This window comes from Plasmodium yoelii (genome assembly GCF_900002385.2).
Source record: "Plasmodium yoelii strain 17X genome assembly, chromosome: 9".
Classification (NCBI taxonomy): Eukaryota; Apicomplexa; class Aconoidasida; order Haemosporida; family Plasmodiidae; genus Plasmodium; species Plasmodium yoelii.
This window is the reverse complement of record NC_036181.2, coordinates 590,558-608,081: the sequence shown is the minus strand read 5'-3', so window position 1 is coordinate 608,081 and position 17,524 is coordinate 590,558. Positions and strand designations below refer to the sequence as shown.

Sequence of the window (17,524 nt, the reverse complement as noted above, 5' to 3'; positions counted from 1 at the left end):
ACACTTTGTGTTAATTTTTATATAAATGGCAACAAGGAGAAAAGAGAGATGTCACATAACTGGAAATTCGAATAAAAATAATTCGCATTTCACTTTTTCAGACACACAAAATGATGATATATTATTTGAAACTAATAATGGTAGCAATGATAATGATAATAATATTAACAAAAACAATAGGGATAATTTGAGGGAAAACATCCTTAAAAATAATAAGCATTGTTTTACTGAAGAAACAATAAAATCTTACAATGATGTAGAAAATGATATAAATGTGAATGATCATAATTTTTTAACTACATGGATAGATAGTAAAAATAAACCAAATACAAATATATTCGGAATGAATAAAAATATGAAAGAAAAGGAAATAGAATTTGTTAAACTTAATAAAATGATAAATGAACAAAATAATATAGATTTTAAAAATATTCCTTGCAAATTTAAAAAAAATGTAGGAAAAAAAAGTAAAATAAATATTGATAGAATTACTACAGAAGCGAATAAAATAAAAGACGAAAAAAAAGATAAAGAAATTCACGTAGATGAGTTATGGAATTATTTAAGTTATGTTCATAATTCGGAAGACAGTAGATTGAAATACAAAATTAATGATATAATATATAAACGAATTCAAGATGAAAAAGGTGATGAAAATTTTAATCAATCTGGAAAAATGAATGGAATCGAATTGAAAACCAAAGACAACACAAATATAATATCCAAAAGTATCAATTATAATGAATACAAAAATATAATAAAGTATATATTGCCTTCAATGTCAGACAAAAAAATAGATTATTCTTGGAACTGTTTGAGGACAAACTTAAAATGTGAAAGTGACAAAGTAGAATATAAACAATTTGTTAATTTTATAAATGAAAAATCGGAAAATTATAAAAATATATATGTAAATAAAATAGTAGCTAGTCAAATGAAAAATAAAGTATTAAAATATAATTTCAACCCTTCAGATGTTAAGTTAAAAACACTTAATTATATTGACAACATTCGATTAAAAGCTTCCGAATTTTCAAAGGCATTTAATGAGTTGATATCAGAAAAAGAGTTATATGATTTGTTTAAAGGGAAAGAAAAAATAAAAATAAGTGAGTTAGAAAAAATTATATTAGATATAGCTAATGAAAGAACAAAATATACAATAGAAGAAGATATAAAAAATACGAAAGAAACGAACAAAAAGCAAATGTGTGCTGAAGAAGTAAAAAAACTCCGAAAAAAAGATATATTAACAGATTTTAATATAAAAGCTTATATATCTACACTATTAACAAATAAAAATGATGAAGTTTTTGTTAGAAATTTTATAGATAATTTAAATACGGATTATGAAGCATTAAATTTACAAAATTATTTTATAAAAGATGCATATGATTTTTATTCTAGGAACATCCCCCCTACTGAAGAAATTGATAGCACATATAATATGGAATTAAATCAGGAGGAAATAAAAAGAGCTAAATTTTTAATCGAAGAAATCGATTACTCAGTGCGCAATAATTTTCGACCTAAATATTTAACTGTAAAAAATAATAATACCAAAAAAGATCCAAAAAACCCATATTTGTCTTTATATGAAATTTTTAAGCACTTAGACAATGATAAAGATAGTTATATAACAAAAGAAGACTTACATAAAAGTATTAATAATTTAAAAATAAAAAATATAACAAATGGGGATGTAAATCTTCTTCTAAAATATATTGATACACAAAAAAAGGGATATATAGATATTAATGATTTTTTAACAAATTACCAACTGGAAGATAAATCAATGATTTCATGGATTAAAAATACTAATAAACCGTATTTTGAATTTGTTCAAAATTTAAAAAGAGAGGATTTTGAAAATTATGATACTAGACCTCGTAGACGATCAATTAGCGAAAATAGATCAAATAATGAAAATGCATTTATTGCTAAAAAATATGATGATGCAATATATAATTATAATTTAGAACTAGATCAATTTTGTCCTTCTTATGTTATTAGAGAAAGGATACGAAATAAATTTATAGCAAAGCCAGAAGATTTTTTAAATAAGCATATAAATGCTACAAAATTTAATTTAACCCCTTATAAAAATACAAATAATGTAATTCAACCAGTAGAGAATTCTGATCTCTATATGAATGATAACTCACGATTTAAAACAACCTATAATTTGAATTACAACTAGTTGGAAAAATAAATTGGTTATTAATTTAGTAAAATGTTAATTTTTTTACATAGAATTTATGGAATATATGTATTATCCATTCTTATGTGTATACATACGTATGTATATTTTCACACATTTTTTATTAATTTTATAATAGACATACTTCATCATATATTTATTTGAACTTATTGGAACACCCAAACGAAACATATATAAGACATTTGTATGTAGTATTGTGTTAATATATGTATTGTTCTGGATTACTAATTTTTTATGTTAAATATTGTTTTAAAATATGCATTATGAAACTGTCAAGATATTATTTTAATTTTTTTCATCATACAACGAGCTACTTTTTTAGTTATTTTTCAACTATCCCATTTTTTGTGTATCTTATACTGTAATATTTTTATATACAAATATACATTTTCTTTAGTATTAATATATCTATTTTTTTAACTATTATTTATGTCGCCTAAATGTTAACGTTTTACATTATTTATATTGGAGCACATTCGGAATTTCATGGATAATTGAAGTAAACAAAAATATATATAATATGTAGAAACAACAAATATAAAAATATATTTTTTTATAAAATATAATAATAAAAGATATCTTTGAAATATGTGAGGATAATAATAATTACAAAAAAAAAAAATGAAGAAGAATTTTACATTATCACGTATGAAAAATAATAATTTTTTTGTTTCAATTTTCCTGGAAAAATATACATTAAAATACACACTAATTTTTTCCGTTAAAAAGGACATGAAGATTAATAAATAATGCGTATAATGAATTTTATTGAATATTTAACTTATATGTGTACACGTAAGTGTTTATTGTTTGCTTGATTTTTTTTTAAATTGAATTAAGGAAAAACTATAGCAGTAGGATAAAATAATGACCCTATATAGTAAGGGGGGGTTAATATTGATACATATTTTTTTGTATTATTTTCTCTATCATTACATTCATCATTTTTTTTTGAAGTTTTGCTTCCATTCTCATCACTTGGCTCTTCTTTTTTTTCTTGGTTATTTAATTCATTTACTTTTTTTTTGCTTTGATCCGCATTTTTTATACTCAATGTGACATTTCCAAGTACATATGGGCGATAATATACATAATAATAATAATAGGGGTAGGAATATGTATATGTTTCGGGAACAGCAACATATTTTTTTGTAGATCCAAAACAGCCTGATGGTTTAGAACTCAAAACATACTTCCATGTAATATCCGCGGGGTAATAAAGAGTATTGACTAGTTGAGGCTCTAAAAAATTGGGATAAAAAAAATGTATATATATAATTAAAAAATATTTTTAAAATGTAAATGGATTATAGCTTATTAAAATTATTGTGTTTGAAAGTTGTAAGTCATGCATATATGTCGATTAAAAAAGGTTATATATACATTCATGTATATATATATGTATTATGGACGATTCATGTTCATTATTAATTACTTAAAAGGGAGCATTCGTATGTTTCTAACACTTGATTGGACATTGTAAATGGATTTTTATTATATGATATTTATTAACTGTTTTTAATTTTGAGGATGTGTATATATGTTTCAAAACGAGAAAAATAAAATATCGTTAAATGTATTTATAAAATATGTTTAAACAATGGATAATATATAAAATAGTACAATTTCGTTAATATGTTGTAAATATATTATTTCGTTTAATATACATTAGTTTATTGTATTTTACAAAAATAATAATTTTTGATCTTTTTCATTTATTTATTTTTATTAAATTTTTTTTTTCATTTTTCTTTGAGAATTTCAAAAAAAAAGACACAAAAAAGTTGGGTGAATTTTTTAAAACCAGAACATGCTCTAACACATTTAATTTGAATATTCATAAAACAACTTACACCATAAAAATTTATTTTCCTATGTTATTTCATGTTTGATTTTTACGTATAGATGCACATATGACACATTTAGCTATTTAATTTGATTGGACAAATGTGTTTTTGCATGCGAATTTATAAAAAACATTACAATGCTATAATTTAGGAGAAAATGTGAAATTTCATAACATGTTTTCATTTTTTGAATTTTTTTTTCCAAAATATAAATTGTGATATTTATAAGCATGCATATAGAGGATTAATTAAATGCAAATATATATTTATTTATATATTATTTCATAATTTGAATTCCTTACGTTGTTTAATAATTTATATAAAATGAACGAGAACAAAATATATACGAATGCAAACAGCTAATTGTACATTTTCTGTAAACAAATTTTGAACTCCATATAAGAACATTGGAAATAGACGCAAATATACATATATATATATATATGTTATATTTTTTATGGGAATTTACATATTTCAAAAAATATTAAGCTTTTATATAATTGAAAATGAGTTAAATATTTTTTCAAAAATAGACAAAAGGCTATAACATGTGCTTATATTCAAAAATAAATAAAACGGTTTAATGTTAATCCCTCATCGTTATATTGATAAGTTTCATGATTTTTATTATTGTCAATAAGTTTTTTTCAGAATTTTAAAATATGCATTAATACATGCACATATAACAATGCATACTTTATTTTAATTTTTTTTTTAATTTAAACAAATAAATATCATATATTAAAAGCAAGGAATAAATTTGGAGAAAAATAGTCTCTTTTAGAAATTCAATAAAAATATAATACATAAAAATAATATAGGAATATATGCCTTTATTTCGTATATAAAATTGCATGTCTTATAATATGTGATATAATAAAGGTAGGTGTATATCTTATTTATGCTTATAAAAGATTTTTTATACATTTTGAAGATTGACTTATGTGAAATACAAAAACACTGTAGTTAATTTTAACCCTTCCGATATTTTATATATTTATCATAAATAATTTTCGCATTTTTTCATTTATTGATGTTGTACGTATAATTCCATCCCCTCAAAAAATAATAACGTGTGTAGGAACATCTTTTATCATTTAAAAATATTTCTTTTATATTTTTCAATCTTTCAATTTATTATTTTTTTTGTCTTAATGTAAAAATGCATTTTTAAGCAATATGATCCAAACTTATTGAAAATTATACATTTCCCTAATAAAGAAATAATATGTGAATTTCATAAAATATTCTATATACTCATTGAAAAATTAAGCATTTTTATATAATTAAGGTATAACTATATATATGTTTCAAATATATTGCGCTTGTTCCAAATATATTTCATTTTTTTGTGAATACAATGCTAATTGAAAATGAGGAAACAATATGTAATGTGATATATGAATGTAATAATAAAATAAAGCTATACATAAAAATAAATGATATAGCTAATCATATCGGAATAGATAAGATAAAAAAAGAGATGAAACCATGTTGTAATCAAAATGGTGAAAATGATTTTACTAATATTAAAGAAATAAAATATTTTAAATATGATTATGATAGCGAAATTAAATTTGTATCTGATACAATAAATGGTATTTTGCATGATCATAAAGAAGGTACTAATGGATGTGTGATATCTTTTTTTAATGTAAATGAACAAATTAAAAATACATGTAAAAATAACATAAATAATGACAACAATAATGTTAATCAGAATTTAAGAACAAATGATATAAATTATCTTATAGACAATTTTTTTAACAAAATAAGTAATATTTCCTTTGAAAAAAATAAAAAACAACAAACAAAATTTTCGATAAGATATGGTATATTAAACTGTAATAATTTATATGATTTGTTAGAAAATTATTGTGATAATAAAGAATATTATCAAAAAATAAAAAGTTGTGCTTTAAAATGGGATGAAACAACAGAACCAATTTTGAATATACATAAAACTGACGCAATACAAAGTGATGGATTGAAAATGTTCAACAAAAAAACCAAAGAAATAAAATTTTTTGATTCTGAAAAATTAAAAGAAATCCTTAATTTTGCCGAAAAAGAAAAAATTGCATTGGAAAATAAATTAGACATTAATGACTCATTTTATTGTTCATTAATAAATATAAGTATTGGTAAGGATACAGAAAATGACATATTTACTAGTAATTTATTGGGTAATATAAATAATGGAAATAATGATTATAAATCTGGTATGAGTAACTTTTTTTTTATCAATGTCTATTATGCTGGTTCTCATACTAATGTAGAAGAAGAGAAAAACAAGGAAAATGAAGTAAAAAATATATTTTGTGAATTTAGTAATATAATAAGAAATAATTCGTTCGAAAAAAATATAAAACTCGATAATTCAAATATTAGAATAATATCAAAATTATTCTCGGAAATATTTACATGTTCAGCTTTTGTTCATTTTAAAATTATTCTGAATATTTCAGAGAATTATGGTATCGAAAAAAATAATGAATGTATTTTGAACTTTCTATATTCCATTGATTTAAAAATAAAGGACTTCTTAAGATTGTTTACTAAAAATATGAATAAATCAGGAAATAATAATAAAAATTTAAACCTGAGTAACAATGAAAGATATAAAAAGATTGAAAATATTTTATTTAAAAATGTTGATTTAGATGAAAAAGACAAATATAATATAATAAAAGAAGCTATAAATTTTCCTGAAGAACACGTTGATAAGTTATTATTATTAAACAAAACTTTTGAAGAAAATTATTTATTTTATAAAGAAAAGGAAAATGAATTTCACGATAGCATAAAAAATATTGTAGAAAAGCAAAATCAAATTATAAAAAAATATGAAGAAGAAGAAAAACGGAAAAATAATGATATTAATAATGTACTTACGGAAATATTTTGTATTGATGAACAAAATTTAGAAATAAAGAATGAAATAGAAAAATACAAAAATTTAAATTTAAACTATTTACATACAGAAAAAAACATTCACGAAGAAGACAAAAAAAAAATTCAAAATTCTAACAAAATAATAGACAAAGAATATGAAAACTTTTTAAAATTTAGAAACGAATCAAAAATAGACAACCAATTAATAGAAAAAAGGGAAAATGAGCACCAAATCCAAGTTACAAAAAACTCGATAATGTCTAATGATACTGAGAATGATAATATTCGAGATATATGCAAAATCCAAGAAGAAGAATATTTAAAAAATTTAAATGATGCAATATATTATGCAAAAAATGTTTTCCAAGAAACCCATAATTTGAAGTAATAATTGGAAACCCATAAATCACAATTTTCATTAAAATATGTTTATTTTTATTTTCCCTTTACATATGAATAGAAAAAATGCGGTTGCATATATTTCATACAAAGCCTCATTTATGATACTATAATATACACATTTATTTGAGAAAACGAATATATAAATAACTATATTTATATGTATTTGTTATTAGCTAATTATCCTTTTTATTTCATTATGATGTCATTTGTTATTTCGTTTTTATTTTCAGGAAGCATTATGATGATATTATAAAAAAAAAAATGGAGCTATTAACCATTTTAAAAAATACAACTTCAAAATTTAACGAAAAAGCAAACTCATTGATGAATAATTATAAAAGTGCAAAGGAACTGAGATTCATTTATACAATAGTTGATACCGGAATTAATATTGATGGAAAATATGACCAAAAGAATTTAATTGCAAATAATGAGCTGAGTGAATATAAGAGAGTGGTAGATGAATTAGAAAAATGCGAATTTAACGATATTCAATTAAATTGGATAAATAAAATGAACTCTTTGTCTCGAAATTTTTAATGACAAATGTTGTGTATAATATGATAGTACATACTTATATAGACATATATATCATATATATCATATGTATATATATATATATATATATATATATTTTAGTATATGTGAGGAAAAAAGGAATATTTGATAGACAGTAATAGCCCCCTTTATATTTTATGTTGCTATATCTAATTAGCCGGATATATATAAATCGAAAAAAAAAAAAATATATAAATGTATTAATGTAAACATATTTTTTAAATAATATTCATACAAAGTTAAAAAAAATGAAGATAGTATTCTTAATATCTTCATGTTTTATATACTTAAAAAGTGCATTTAACATATGTATGCTGCCTCCCAATTAATAATGCATAATGTGCATTTCAATATTTTTTGAAATAAATAATTAATGAAAATGTGTATTGCGTATATTAATTATATTATATATATATATATATTATAAATGTGTGATATGATGGAAAATATATTATATATATTTTAATGCTGGTAAAAAGTTATTATATGTTATATTTTATGTGTATAAATATAAAAAATGCAATACATTGTTTATTATTCAAAGGGTGCATTTTTTGTGCTTTTTAAAGTTTAAACTGCCATTGTCAAATTTTGAAAAAAAATAAAAAAAATAATGTAAATATTTCCACCAAAATTAGGAATACATTTTCTATCACTTGTTTTGTACTACAAATAATATGTATGTATGCGCATATATGGGAATACAACTTCAGAAAAAAAATACAATAACATTAGATTAATTCATGCTAATTATTCATATGTCTATGAATAGAAACCCAGATTTTGTGTAGTATCATTTAAAAAATATATGTGTATATAATAAAAAATATTTTAAATGTTAAAAAATATCAAGAAAAATAATAAAATTATATATAAAGAAAATATTCCTTTTTTTTGATTTATTGGAATAATTTGATTTTTTTATATTTGTAAAATTTTCATGTAGTAATACATTAAATATTATTTGTTCTTAAAGTATGTTTTTATATTAATACTTATATGCATACAAATGGACACATTTATTTGTCTGTTCCTGCATGCACACTTTTTGATTATAAATATATTTGAAGGATTTTTCTATACCTTCTAGAGGTAACTATTCGTGTTTGTTATTATTTTTTTTTTTTCGTTTCTATATAATGCGTCATTATTTTAATGATAAAAGGTATATTTAGACACGCTTATTTTTTTTTCCCATAATAAACTAAAAAACATATACGATACATATATCCGTATATATAAATTTTAGTGTGAGAAAAAATAAACGCAAGTATGCATACCTGGGTATATATCCATTCCAAAATAAAACAAATTTTTGAAATTTAAAAATGGATAAGAATTATGAATTTCAATACTACCAGAATTTAATGAAAAAGGAGTTAAAAGATTATGAAGCACATTCAGATGTTTCTTGCAAAATTGGATATAGTGATTCTGAATCAGAAGGGGTTGCGTCAATAAAAGAAGTGCCCTATTATGCATATAAAAAAAATGTAATAAATAATAAGAAAGAAAAATTAGAAAAGCCAACATGGCGAAGTTTTTATGATATAGAAGAAACAGCAAAAGATTCATATTCTGATTATGAATATTCAAAAAATAAAAAACTCGAAAGTGAAATTGAGTCACCTAGATTTGGTAATACATCCGAAGATGATTATAAAAATAGTGAAAGGGTGAATAATGAGAGTTATAAACAAAATGAAAATAATGAATGGAAAAATAATTATATAGATGCAATAAATGATTCTGCAAAAATTTATCCATTTGATAAAATAAATAATAATGTAAAAAATTTATTAACAAATAATAGAAATGATAATAGTTCAAATGAAGACTATATATATATGTCTAATAATCTTAATTATAATTTTAAAGAAGAATTAGAAAATAATATGTTTAACAATTTAAATATGTTTAAGAATTTAAAAAAAAATAATTTTGATGATGCTACTAAACATTTTATGAAACCTAAAACATTTAAAGACATAAATGGGTTATATTATGATACAAATGAAAAAGCAATCGATATTGATTTGCTAAAAATGGAACACGAAAAATTAACAAGAATGAGTAGTTTAACAAATCTGAATCGTGTAGAATGCGATTATCTTGCTCATAACAATTTTCCAAACGCCTACAATGATAATGAATATAAAAAAAGTAAAGTAAATAAAAGGGGTAATAATAATTATACTAGATTAAGAAAAAATATATTAGACAAAAATATTCGTAGTGATGAAATAAATAACACACCATTGTCTTCTGATGATATAACTTCACATATTTATAATCGAAATGTAGAAAATTATAATGCCGGCCTTAAAAATGAGAAAATTGAAAATATTAGAAAAATTGGAAATAAATCCAAGGGGAAAAATACAATATTGAAGAAGATAGGAGTACATTGGGAAAATAAGAAGGAAATGCAAAATGAGGAAAGTTATGATGAAGAAGAAAAAGAAGAGGAAGAAGTGGAAGAAGATGACGAAGATGAAGAAGATGACGAAGATGACGAAGATGACGAAGATGGCGAAGGTGAAGAAGATGAAGAAGAGGAAGAAGAGGAAGAGGAAGGAGAGGAAGAAGAAGATGAAGAAGAAGAAGAAGAAGAAGATGATGAAGAGGAAGAAGAAGAGGAAGTGGAAGAATATGAAAGCAAAAAAAAACATACATATAAAAGTGGGAAAAAAAGAAATGATAATGATAAGCTTTTAAAATTAAAAAAAAATAATAATATGTCAAATGATGTAGTTAATAATAAAACGAATACAAAAAGTAAATCAAGGGATGATAATAATACAAAAAAAATACAGAATATTAAAAAAAATATAAAGTCTTTTGTAGGTACACCTAAAGGTGTATCTAAAGAAATTGTTAAAAATATTATTAAGAGAATTGTTGAAGATTACGATAATAATTACAGTGAAGATTTTAATTCGAACAATATGACTAGAAATGTTGAAAATGAGGATAGTGAAAATAACCAAAAATTGAATAAAAATATATTAGAACCACAAAATACATCAGAAAATGAAGATTTGATAAACGAACATATTGCCAAAAAAATAAATTTTGAATGGTGGAAATCCACTGAGCAAATTGATAATAAAAAAATCGATGGTATTAAAAAACAGAAGGATACCTCTGATAAAATTAATAACAAAGACAATTTAATAGAAAAAGAAAACTCAAATAAGGAGAAAATTGGGAATAGATATGAAATACCAAAGAATATTTCTTATTATGTGAATATGAATCGAAAAAAAAATGTTGAAAAAGTTATAGGTGATAAAAATAGTCATAATTTTGGAGAAAATAAAGATTCCGAAGGTGATAATGATGAATGCGGTTCTAATGAAAAAATTGATTCATGTGAGAACGATAATAACGTTGATGATTCTAAGAGAGAGGAAAACATTGAATCAGAAAATATAATAAAACAACTCAATATAGAAGAATATAATAATAATAATAGCTCTTCATTAAATAACCCAAATAAAGAGTCAATTCGTAATGCTTTATACTGTGAAAGCGAACAAATATCTAATTGTGATAATAATAAAAACAAACTTCTAGAAAATGAAAAGGGTTTTGGAAATGATAAATACTCTGGTAATACTATTAATGATTTATACTCTTTCTATGATAAAATAAATGAATATTTTGAAAAAGAAAATGATGATAACCTGGATAATAAGAATAAGTCAAATTTAATTTCAAATGATTCTAATGATATAAAAAAAAAAAACTTAATTGAATATACACAAAAAAATGTGAATGAACAAAACAATGTCGATAAAATTCATAACAATTTTAATGATTATGATAAAGATGATAAAAAAAATGAAAAAATTGATATATTTTTAAAATATTTAAAATGTGTAGATAAAAAATTATTAGAAACAGTTTTTGCATTTTTTGTGGAGAAAGAAAGTAATATTGAAATAAAAAAACATTTAGAAACGATTTTATTAGAAAAACGAAATAAAGTAAATCAATTAACCGAAACAACAAATATATTAACGAATAACCAAAATACCCAAACAGTTAATACAGATTTAAAACATGAAGGAATACAAACGAATAATATAAAAAAAGAAGACAATTCAATACAAACTGGTATTCAGGATATTAACAATCAAATATATGTTAGAGAAAATATGATTAACAAAAAAACCAGTATTGATTCAATTTTTTTTAGAAATTTAACTAAAGATTCTGGATTTCTAGAAGAAACAAATGCAGCTTCTAAAAGTAAAAAATATGAATATGGTGAAAATCAAAATATCAGTATAAGTGCCAACTTAAATAAAGATGAATATGAAGAATTGAAAAATATAAATGATTTAAAAGCAAATATTCTGGAGAAAATAAAAAGTTGTTATAATAATATGGATACTGAAAATAACTATGAAGAAGCCATATTAATGATAAATGATAAAGGGGAGCATCAAAAAAATAACAATCTTATTGAAAGGAATTATAGGAATGATAATAATTTACACCAAGTTAATAAAGCAAAGAAAAATAACAAGGATATTAGCAATATTTTGTATAATAGTAAAAGTACTGGAGATAATTATGTTCAAAACAGAAGTGTAATAACAACAGAAACATTTGAAACAATTAGATCATTTGAAGATAAAATAAAAATATTAAAATTACAGAATGAAAGATTAAAAAAAAAAATAGAAAAATTGTATGATGAAAAGGAAAAAGTAAAAAATGATTATAAAAAAATGGAAAAAATAAAAAAAAATCAAGATAATTTATTTGAAGCTACTGATAAACATATTGAAAAACTTCATTGCGAATTAGAAAATATGTCTAAACAAAATGAGCTTATAAAAATTAATTTGAAAGATAAAGATATGAAAATAATAGAATTGGAATCTCAAATATGCAATAATAATGTGCATAGTAATGAACATTTAAACCACACAAATTTGGATGTAAAAAATAGTGAAAACAATACTAAGGAACATACAAATAACAACGATGTACATTCTTTGAATGATTCAATAACAGACAAAAAAAAAATTAAAAAACAAATTGTTCTATTGCAAGATCAATTATTTATGTTAAAAAATGAAATTAAGCAAATGGAATTTTTGAAATCTAAAAATGTGGAATTGAACAAATTATTAAATATGAAAAAACATAATATAAATGAATATGAAAGAAGTATTGACAAATTAGAAAAAAGTATCGATAAACTTAAGGAACAAAATTTAAAATTGACTGAACAAATTTGTGATTTAAAAGAAAAAAATATAATGCTTGAAAAAGCTGCACAATTAAGAAATGACGAAAGCAGCAACACAACTATCAGCAGTATTGATAGTGGTACTACTATTAATAATGAAATAAAAATAATGAAAGAAGAAATCGAAGCATTATATAAAGATAAAATAAAATTATTAAAATCTAATTTAGAAGAAAAAACAAACAAAATAAATATATTAAATACATTATTAAAAACTTCCAATGAACAATCAATTGAACTTAATAAGAAAATAAAATGTCTATTAAAAGAAAATAAAAATTTACAAAAAAATTATGAAAAATCCATTAATGATTTGAAAAAACTTAATATAAAATATGATGAAGATATATTGAAAGAAAATTCCATTAAACCAGATAGTATAATTACTACCTTCGATTTAAATAATGAAAAAATTGAACACAACACAGTTAAACAAACTGATGAATCTACTCAGATAGATGATTCATATGATATGAACAGAATCAAAAAAGGTTATGACATTTCTAATCATAAAGATAATAGCGAAAATTGTTATGATCAAATAAAAACAGAAATTGATAAGAATATGTATGAAAAAAAATGTACCCCTAATTTAAAGGAAACACAAACAGATGATACAAATTTAGTATTAATTAGTGTAGATAAAAAAGAAATGACAGAAAAAAATCAAGACGATTATAATATTCTAGAAGATAATAATTTAAAAATAAATGAAACAAATAGCATGTTCAATAACAGGAAAGAAAATATATATACGAATTTATTGAAGAATGAAAACAAATATGTTAATGTAAACAATATATTCGAAATTGATAGTATAAGGGCAAATTTGCAAAATATGTTCAGCAACGCTAATGGAAATGAGTCTTTTAATAATTATGAAGTAAATAATAATGAACATAACTATACAAACATGAACAAAATAAATGCATATTCAAATTCGCACCTTTCAAATAATATTGAAAGTGAACATGTATCTGTTCAAAATACAGAATCATTACAGAACGTAAACAAATATGTAAACAAAATATATGCACCAATAGAAGATGTATATAATAGAAATAATTTACAATTCATAAGTTTACATAAAAACGATGAAAACAATCGTTACACAATTTCAGAAAATGGTACTATAAGTTATAATAGTGTAGAAAAAAACGATAATTCTAATAAATATTATATGAATAATAGTAATAAAGAATATATTATTGAAAATAATCACAATAATTCAATAAAAAATAGTGACAATGTAAATGTAAAAACATACGAATGCTTAAATAAGATTAACGAATTCGAAAGTGCAAATAATGAGTCAACACTGAATAATACTGAAACTGAAAATAATTCAACTAATGATTTAAAAAATATAATTTATGAAGACAATAATATTGCATATAATAATAAAATAATTGAAAATTATAATGATCAAGATTTGAAAAATTATTATTTAAATTCGCAAAAAACGAATAATATGAATGAGCATAAACCAAATGATAATATGACTAATGAAAAAAAGAAAAAAGGAGAAGCATGGATAATTGACATAAAAAACAATGAAGTTTTGCCATATACTAAAATAGAAAAATGTGTTTTATCTGATGAAAAAGAAGCTGGAACCAAAAAAAACAATAATAAAAAGAAGAGTTGTCAAAAAAAAAATTCAAAGAATAGCACAGTAAATAATATGCGAAATAGAACATATAACATTGTTAAACGTCCTAGTGAAAGCATTAAAATGAATAAAACTGAATTTGCAAACAAAAAGAAAAATCCTAACTTACATATGCATAAGACAAATGGAAATAAATTAGATTCACTTGTAAATGATATTTCAAAATTAGTTAAAAATAAAATAAAAGAGGAATTAAAGGGTAAAAATATATCTAAAGATATAACCAATTTAGAAATAACAACAATAAAAAAAAAAAATCCAATATCAAAAAGTTCTTTAAATAATATGAGACAGGATACTGCTATAATTTCGAGTGATACATTCTCATTATCTTCGGAAGCATTAAACAGCACATTTGAGAAAGTAGATGAAAATAATAAGGATAGTATTATTGATAAAAAAGGATGTAATAGTGATAAAAATTATAACGATCAAATCAATAAAGCAACTTTTGAAAATTCTTTTAATAACAAAACTGCTTATAGTGTTAATTTTACAACAGATGAAAATAAACAAAATACATATATATCTAAAAATGATATAATCGATAATAATATTCAAAAAAATTACATGAATGATTTTATTATGACTAATAAAAATAATTATTCCTTATATAACCCTAGTTATGTAAACAATGATATATTATTGAATAATATCACATTAAATCAGAAATATATGAATGAGTCAGAATATTTTAATAAAAATTTAATGGATATGCAACAACAGATACTACCTGATATACTATTAAATGATGCCAATGATTTATATTATAATATGAATTTAAATAAAAACGGACTAGATAGTTCGAAAATGTGCAACATTGATATTTCTGCAAATAATAATATAAATTATGATAATTTAAACTATCAAAATTGGCCAAAAATAAACTTGTTAAATCAAAATAATTTTAATTCAAACAGCGAAATTATTAATGAATATATAAAAAATACAAATCCAATGGTTAATGGATTCATACAAAATAATATGAACACATTTAACGACATATCAAATGGTAATAAACATAGTGACAATTATATTTTAGACAATAACATAAATGATCATGAAAAGGATAACACTAATTATAGTATAAATATTATGAACAATTATAATGATATTATTAAAAATATAAATGGATGTCCATTGCCTGGTACATTTGATAATAACATCATTAACCCATTATTATCGTGCAATAATAATAGTGAAAATATCAAAATGGGTTTTGAAAATGGTAATTTTAATTCATATATTACCAATTTTAATGCACTAAATCTAGAAAATAACGCTACTCTTTATTTACAAAATAATAATAAAGGTTCAAATCATGATACTCCAAATACTAGTGAGGTAAATAAAAATAGCCAAGCTGAATTAGTAAATAAAATAAATAATTCGCATGCTTCATACGCAACTTTAAATAACCAGGTTGAAAATGCAAATAATAAAGATGTAAGAGGTAATACAAGAGAAAAAAATGCTTACAATAGTAATACAAATAAAATCCAAAAACCCCAAAATAATAAAGTAGTAAGCACAAAAAATTGTCATGATAAAAAAAATAACTTAATCAAAAAAAGCACTAATAGATCAAAATCTGTTGATAATAAAAAAAATGATAAGAAGGTGAATTTACATAACGAAAATAATTCTAAGCAACCAAAGATAAAAACACAAATATTTAATTATACAGAAAACAAGAATGGATTAAGAGACATGTCATCTTATGCTAAGAAAGTTTTAGAGGATATGAAATCTCTCATACCATCAAATATTAGCAGTTTAAATGGCATGGGGAAAAACAACAAAAATGAAAAAAAGTGTTTAAGCTCGGAAATAAATAATATGATCACTGCCAATGAAAGTACAAATTTTTGCAAAGAAAATAATGATATTGAATTAAACAACCTACATAATAAATTCTCAAAAACTGAGAATGAAAATATTGTTGAAAGTAAAGCAACCACATATTTTGATTATGATAATAAACAAAATGAAAAGGATGATTGTGCTGATAAATATGCAAGTAATAATGATATGTCTACTGTGCACAATGTAAATGACAAAAAAATTAATATAAACAATAATATGGATAATATATATTTTGATAAGAAACATAGCTTTCAATATAATAATGAAAACATATCAAAAGAAAATCGTCAAAATACATATTCCAAAGATTCATGCAATTTAATGTATAACAAATTCAAGAGAACCTCAAGTGCTGTTAATAATTCATTTAGCATTCCCCCCAAAACCGGCAGCAATTTATTCCAATCTGAAACGCGAAAATCACTATCCAATTTTCGCGAAGCCTTAAAAAAGCATGGAATTTTAGGGTAGCCAAGTAAATATGTATTATATATATTTACTACACATTAGTATTCCCTCTACGCTTTGAATTTTATTACACCATGTACGATTTTATATAGTATGTTGGCATTATTATTTTGCGTTTTTCGTTCATCTATATAATATATAACATACACACGGATTTTTTATTTTTTTTATGGTGTTTAACAGTGTTTATAAATTTGTTCACAACTTTTACTTATTTAAGATTTTTTCATTATTATTTGGTTATTTGTATATAATATAACAATTTTTTTTTCAATTTCATACAATCTTAAAATAAACAAATAGTTATTTAATCAATTTATGGGTGT

At 22.0% G+C, this 17,524-nt stretch overlaps 4 protein-coding genes across 4 annotated transcripts; 3 read left to right on the top strand and 1 right to left on the bottom strand.

The window, feature by feature from the left end:
• Positions 1 to 25: 25 nt before the first annotated feature.
• Positions 26 to 2,200, top strand: PY17X_0912400 (uncharacterized protein; the record flags this gene model as incomplete). The annotated part of the gene is made up of 1 exon (XM_725221.1): positions 26 to 2,200. One exon carries the CDS (start codon positions 26 to 28, stop codon positions 2,198 to 2,200), a length of 2,175 nt encoding a protein of 724 aa, XP_730314.1.
• Positions 2,201 to 3,056: 856 nt separating this feature from the next.
• On the bottom strand, positions 3,057 to 3,699 carry PY17X_0912300 (sporozoite surface protein essential for liver stage development, putative; the record flags this gene model as incomplete). The annotated part of the gene is made up of 2 exons (XM_725220.1): positions 3,057 to 3,463; positions 3,657 to 3,699. 2 exons carry the CDS (start codon positions 3,697 to 3,699, stop codon positions 3,057 to 3,059), a joined length of 450 nt encoding a protein of 149 aa, XP_730313.1.
• A 1,729-nt stretch (positions 3,700 to 5,428) lies between these two features.
• On the top strand, positions 5,429 to 7,905 carry PY17X_0912200 (conserved Plasmodium protein, unknown function; the record flags this gene model as incomplete). Its single annotated transcript, XM_720326.1, has 2 exons — positions 5,429 to 7,347; positions 7,596 to 7,905. 2 exons carry the CDS (start codon positions 5,429 to 5,431, stop codon positions 7,903 to 7,905), a joined length of 2,229 nt encoding a protein of 742 aa, XP_725419.1.
• Positions 7,906 to 9,251: 1,346 nt separating this feature from the next.
• Positions 9,252 to 17,201, top strand: PY17X_0912100 (conserved Plasmodium protein, unknown function; the record flags this gene model as incomplete). Its single annotated transcript, XM_721979.1, has 1 exon — positions 9,252 to 17,201. The coding sequence occupies one exon, from the start codon at positions 9,252 to 9,254 to the stop codon at positions 17,199 to 17,201; it is 7,950 nt and encodes a 2,649-aa protein (XP_727072.1).
• Between the last annotated feature and the right edge of the window lie 323 nt (positions 17,202 to 17,524).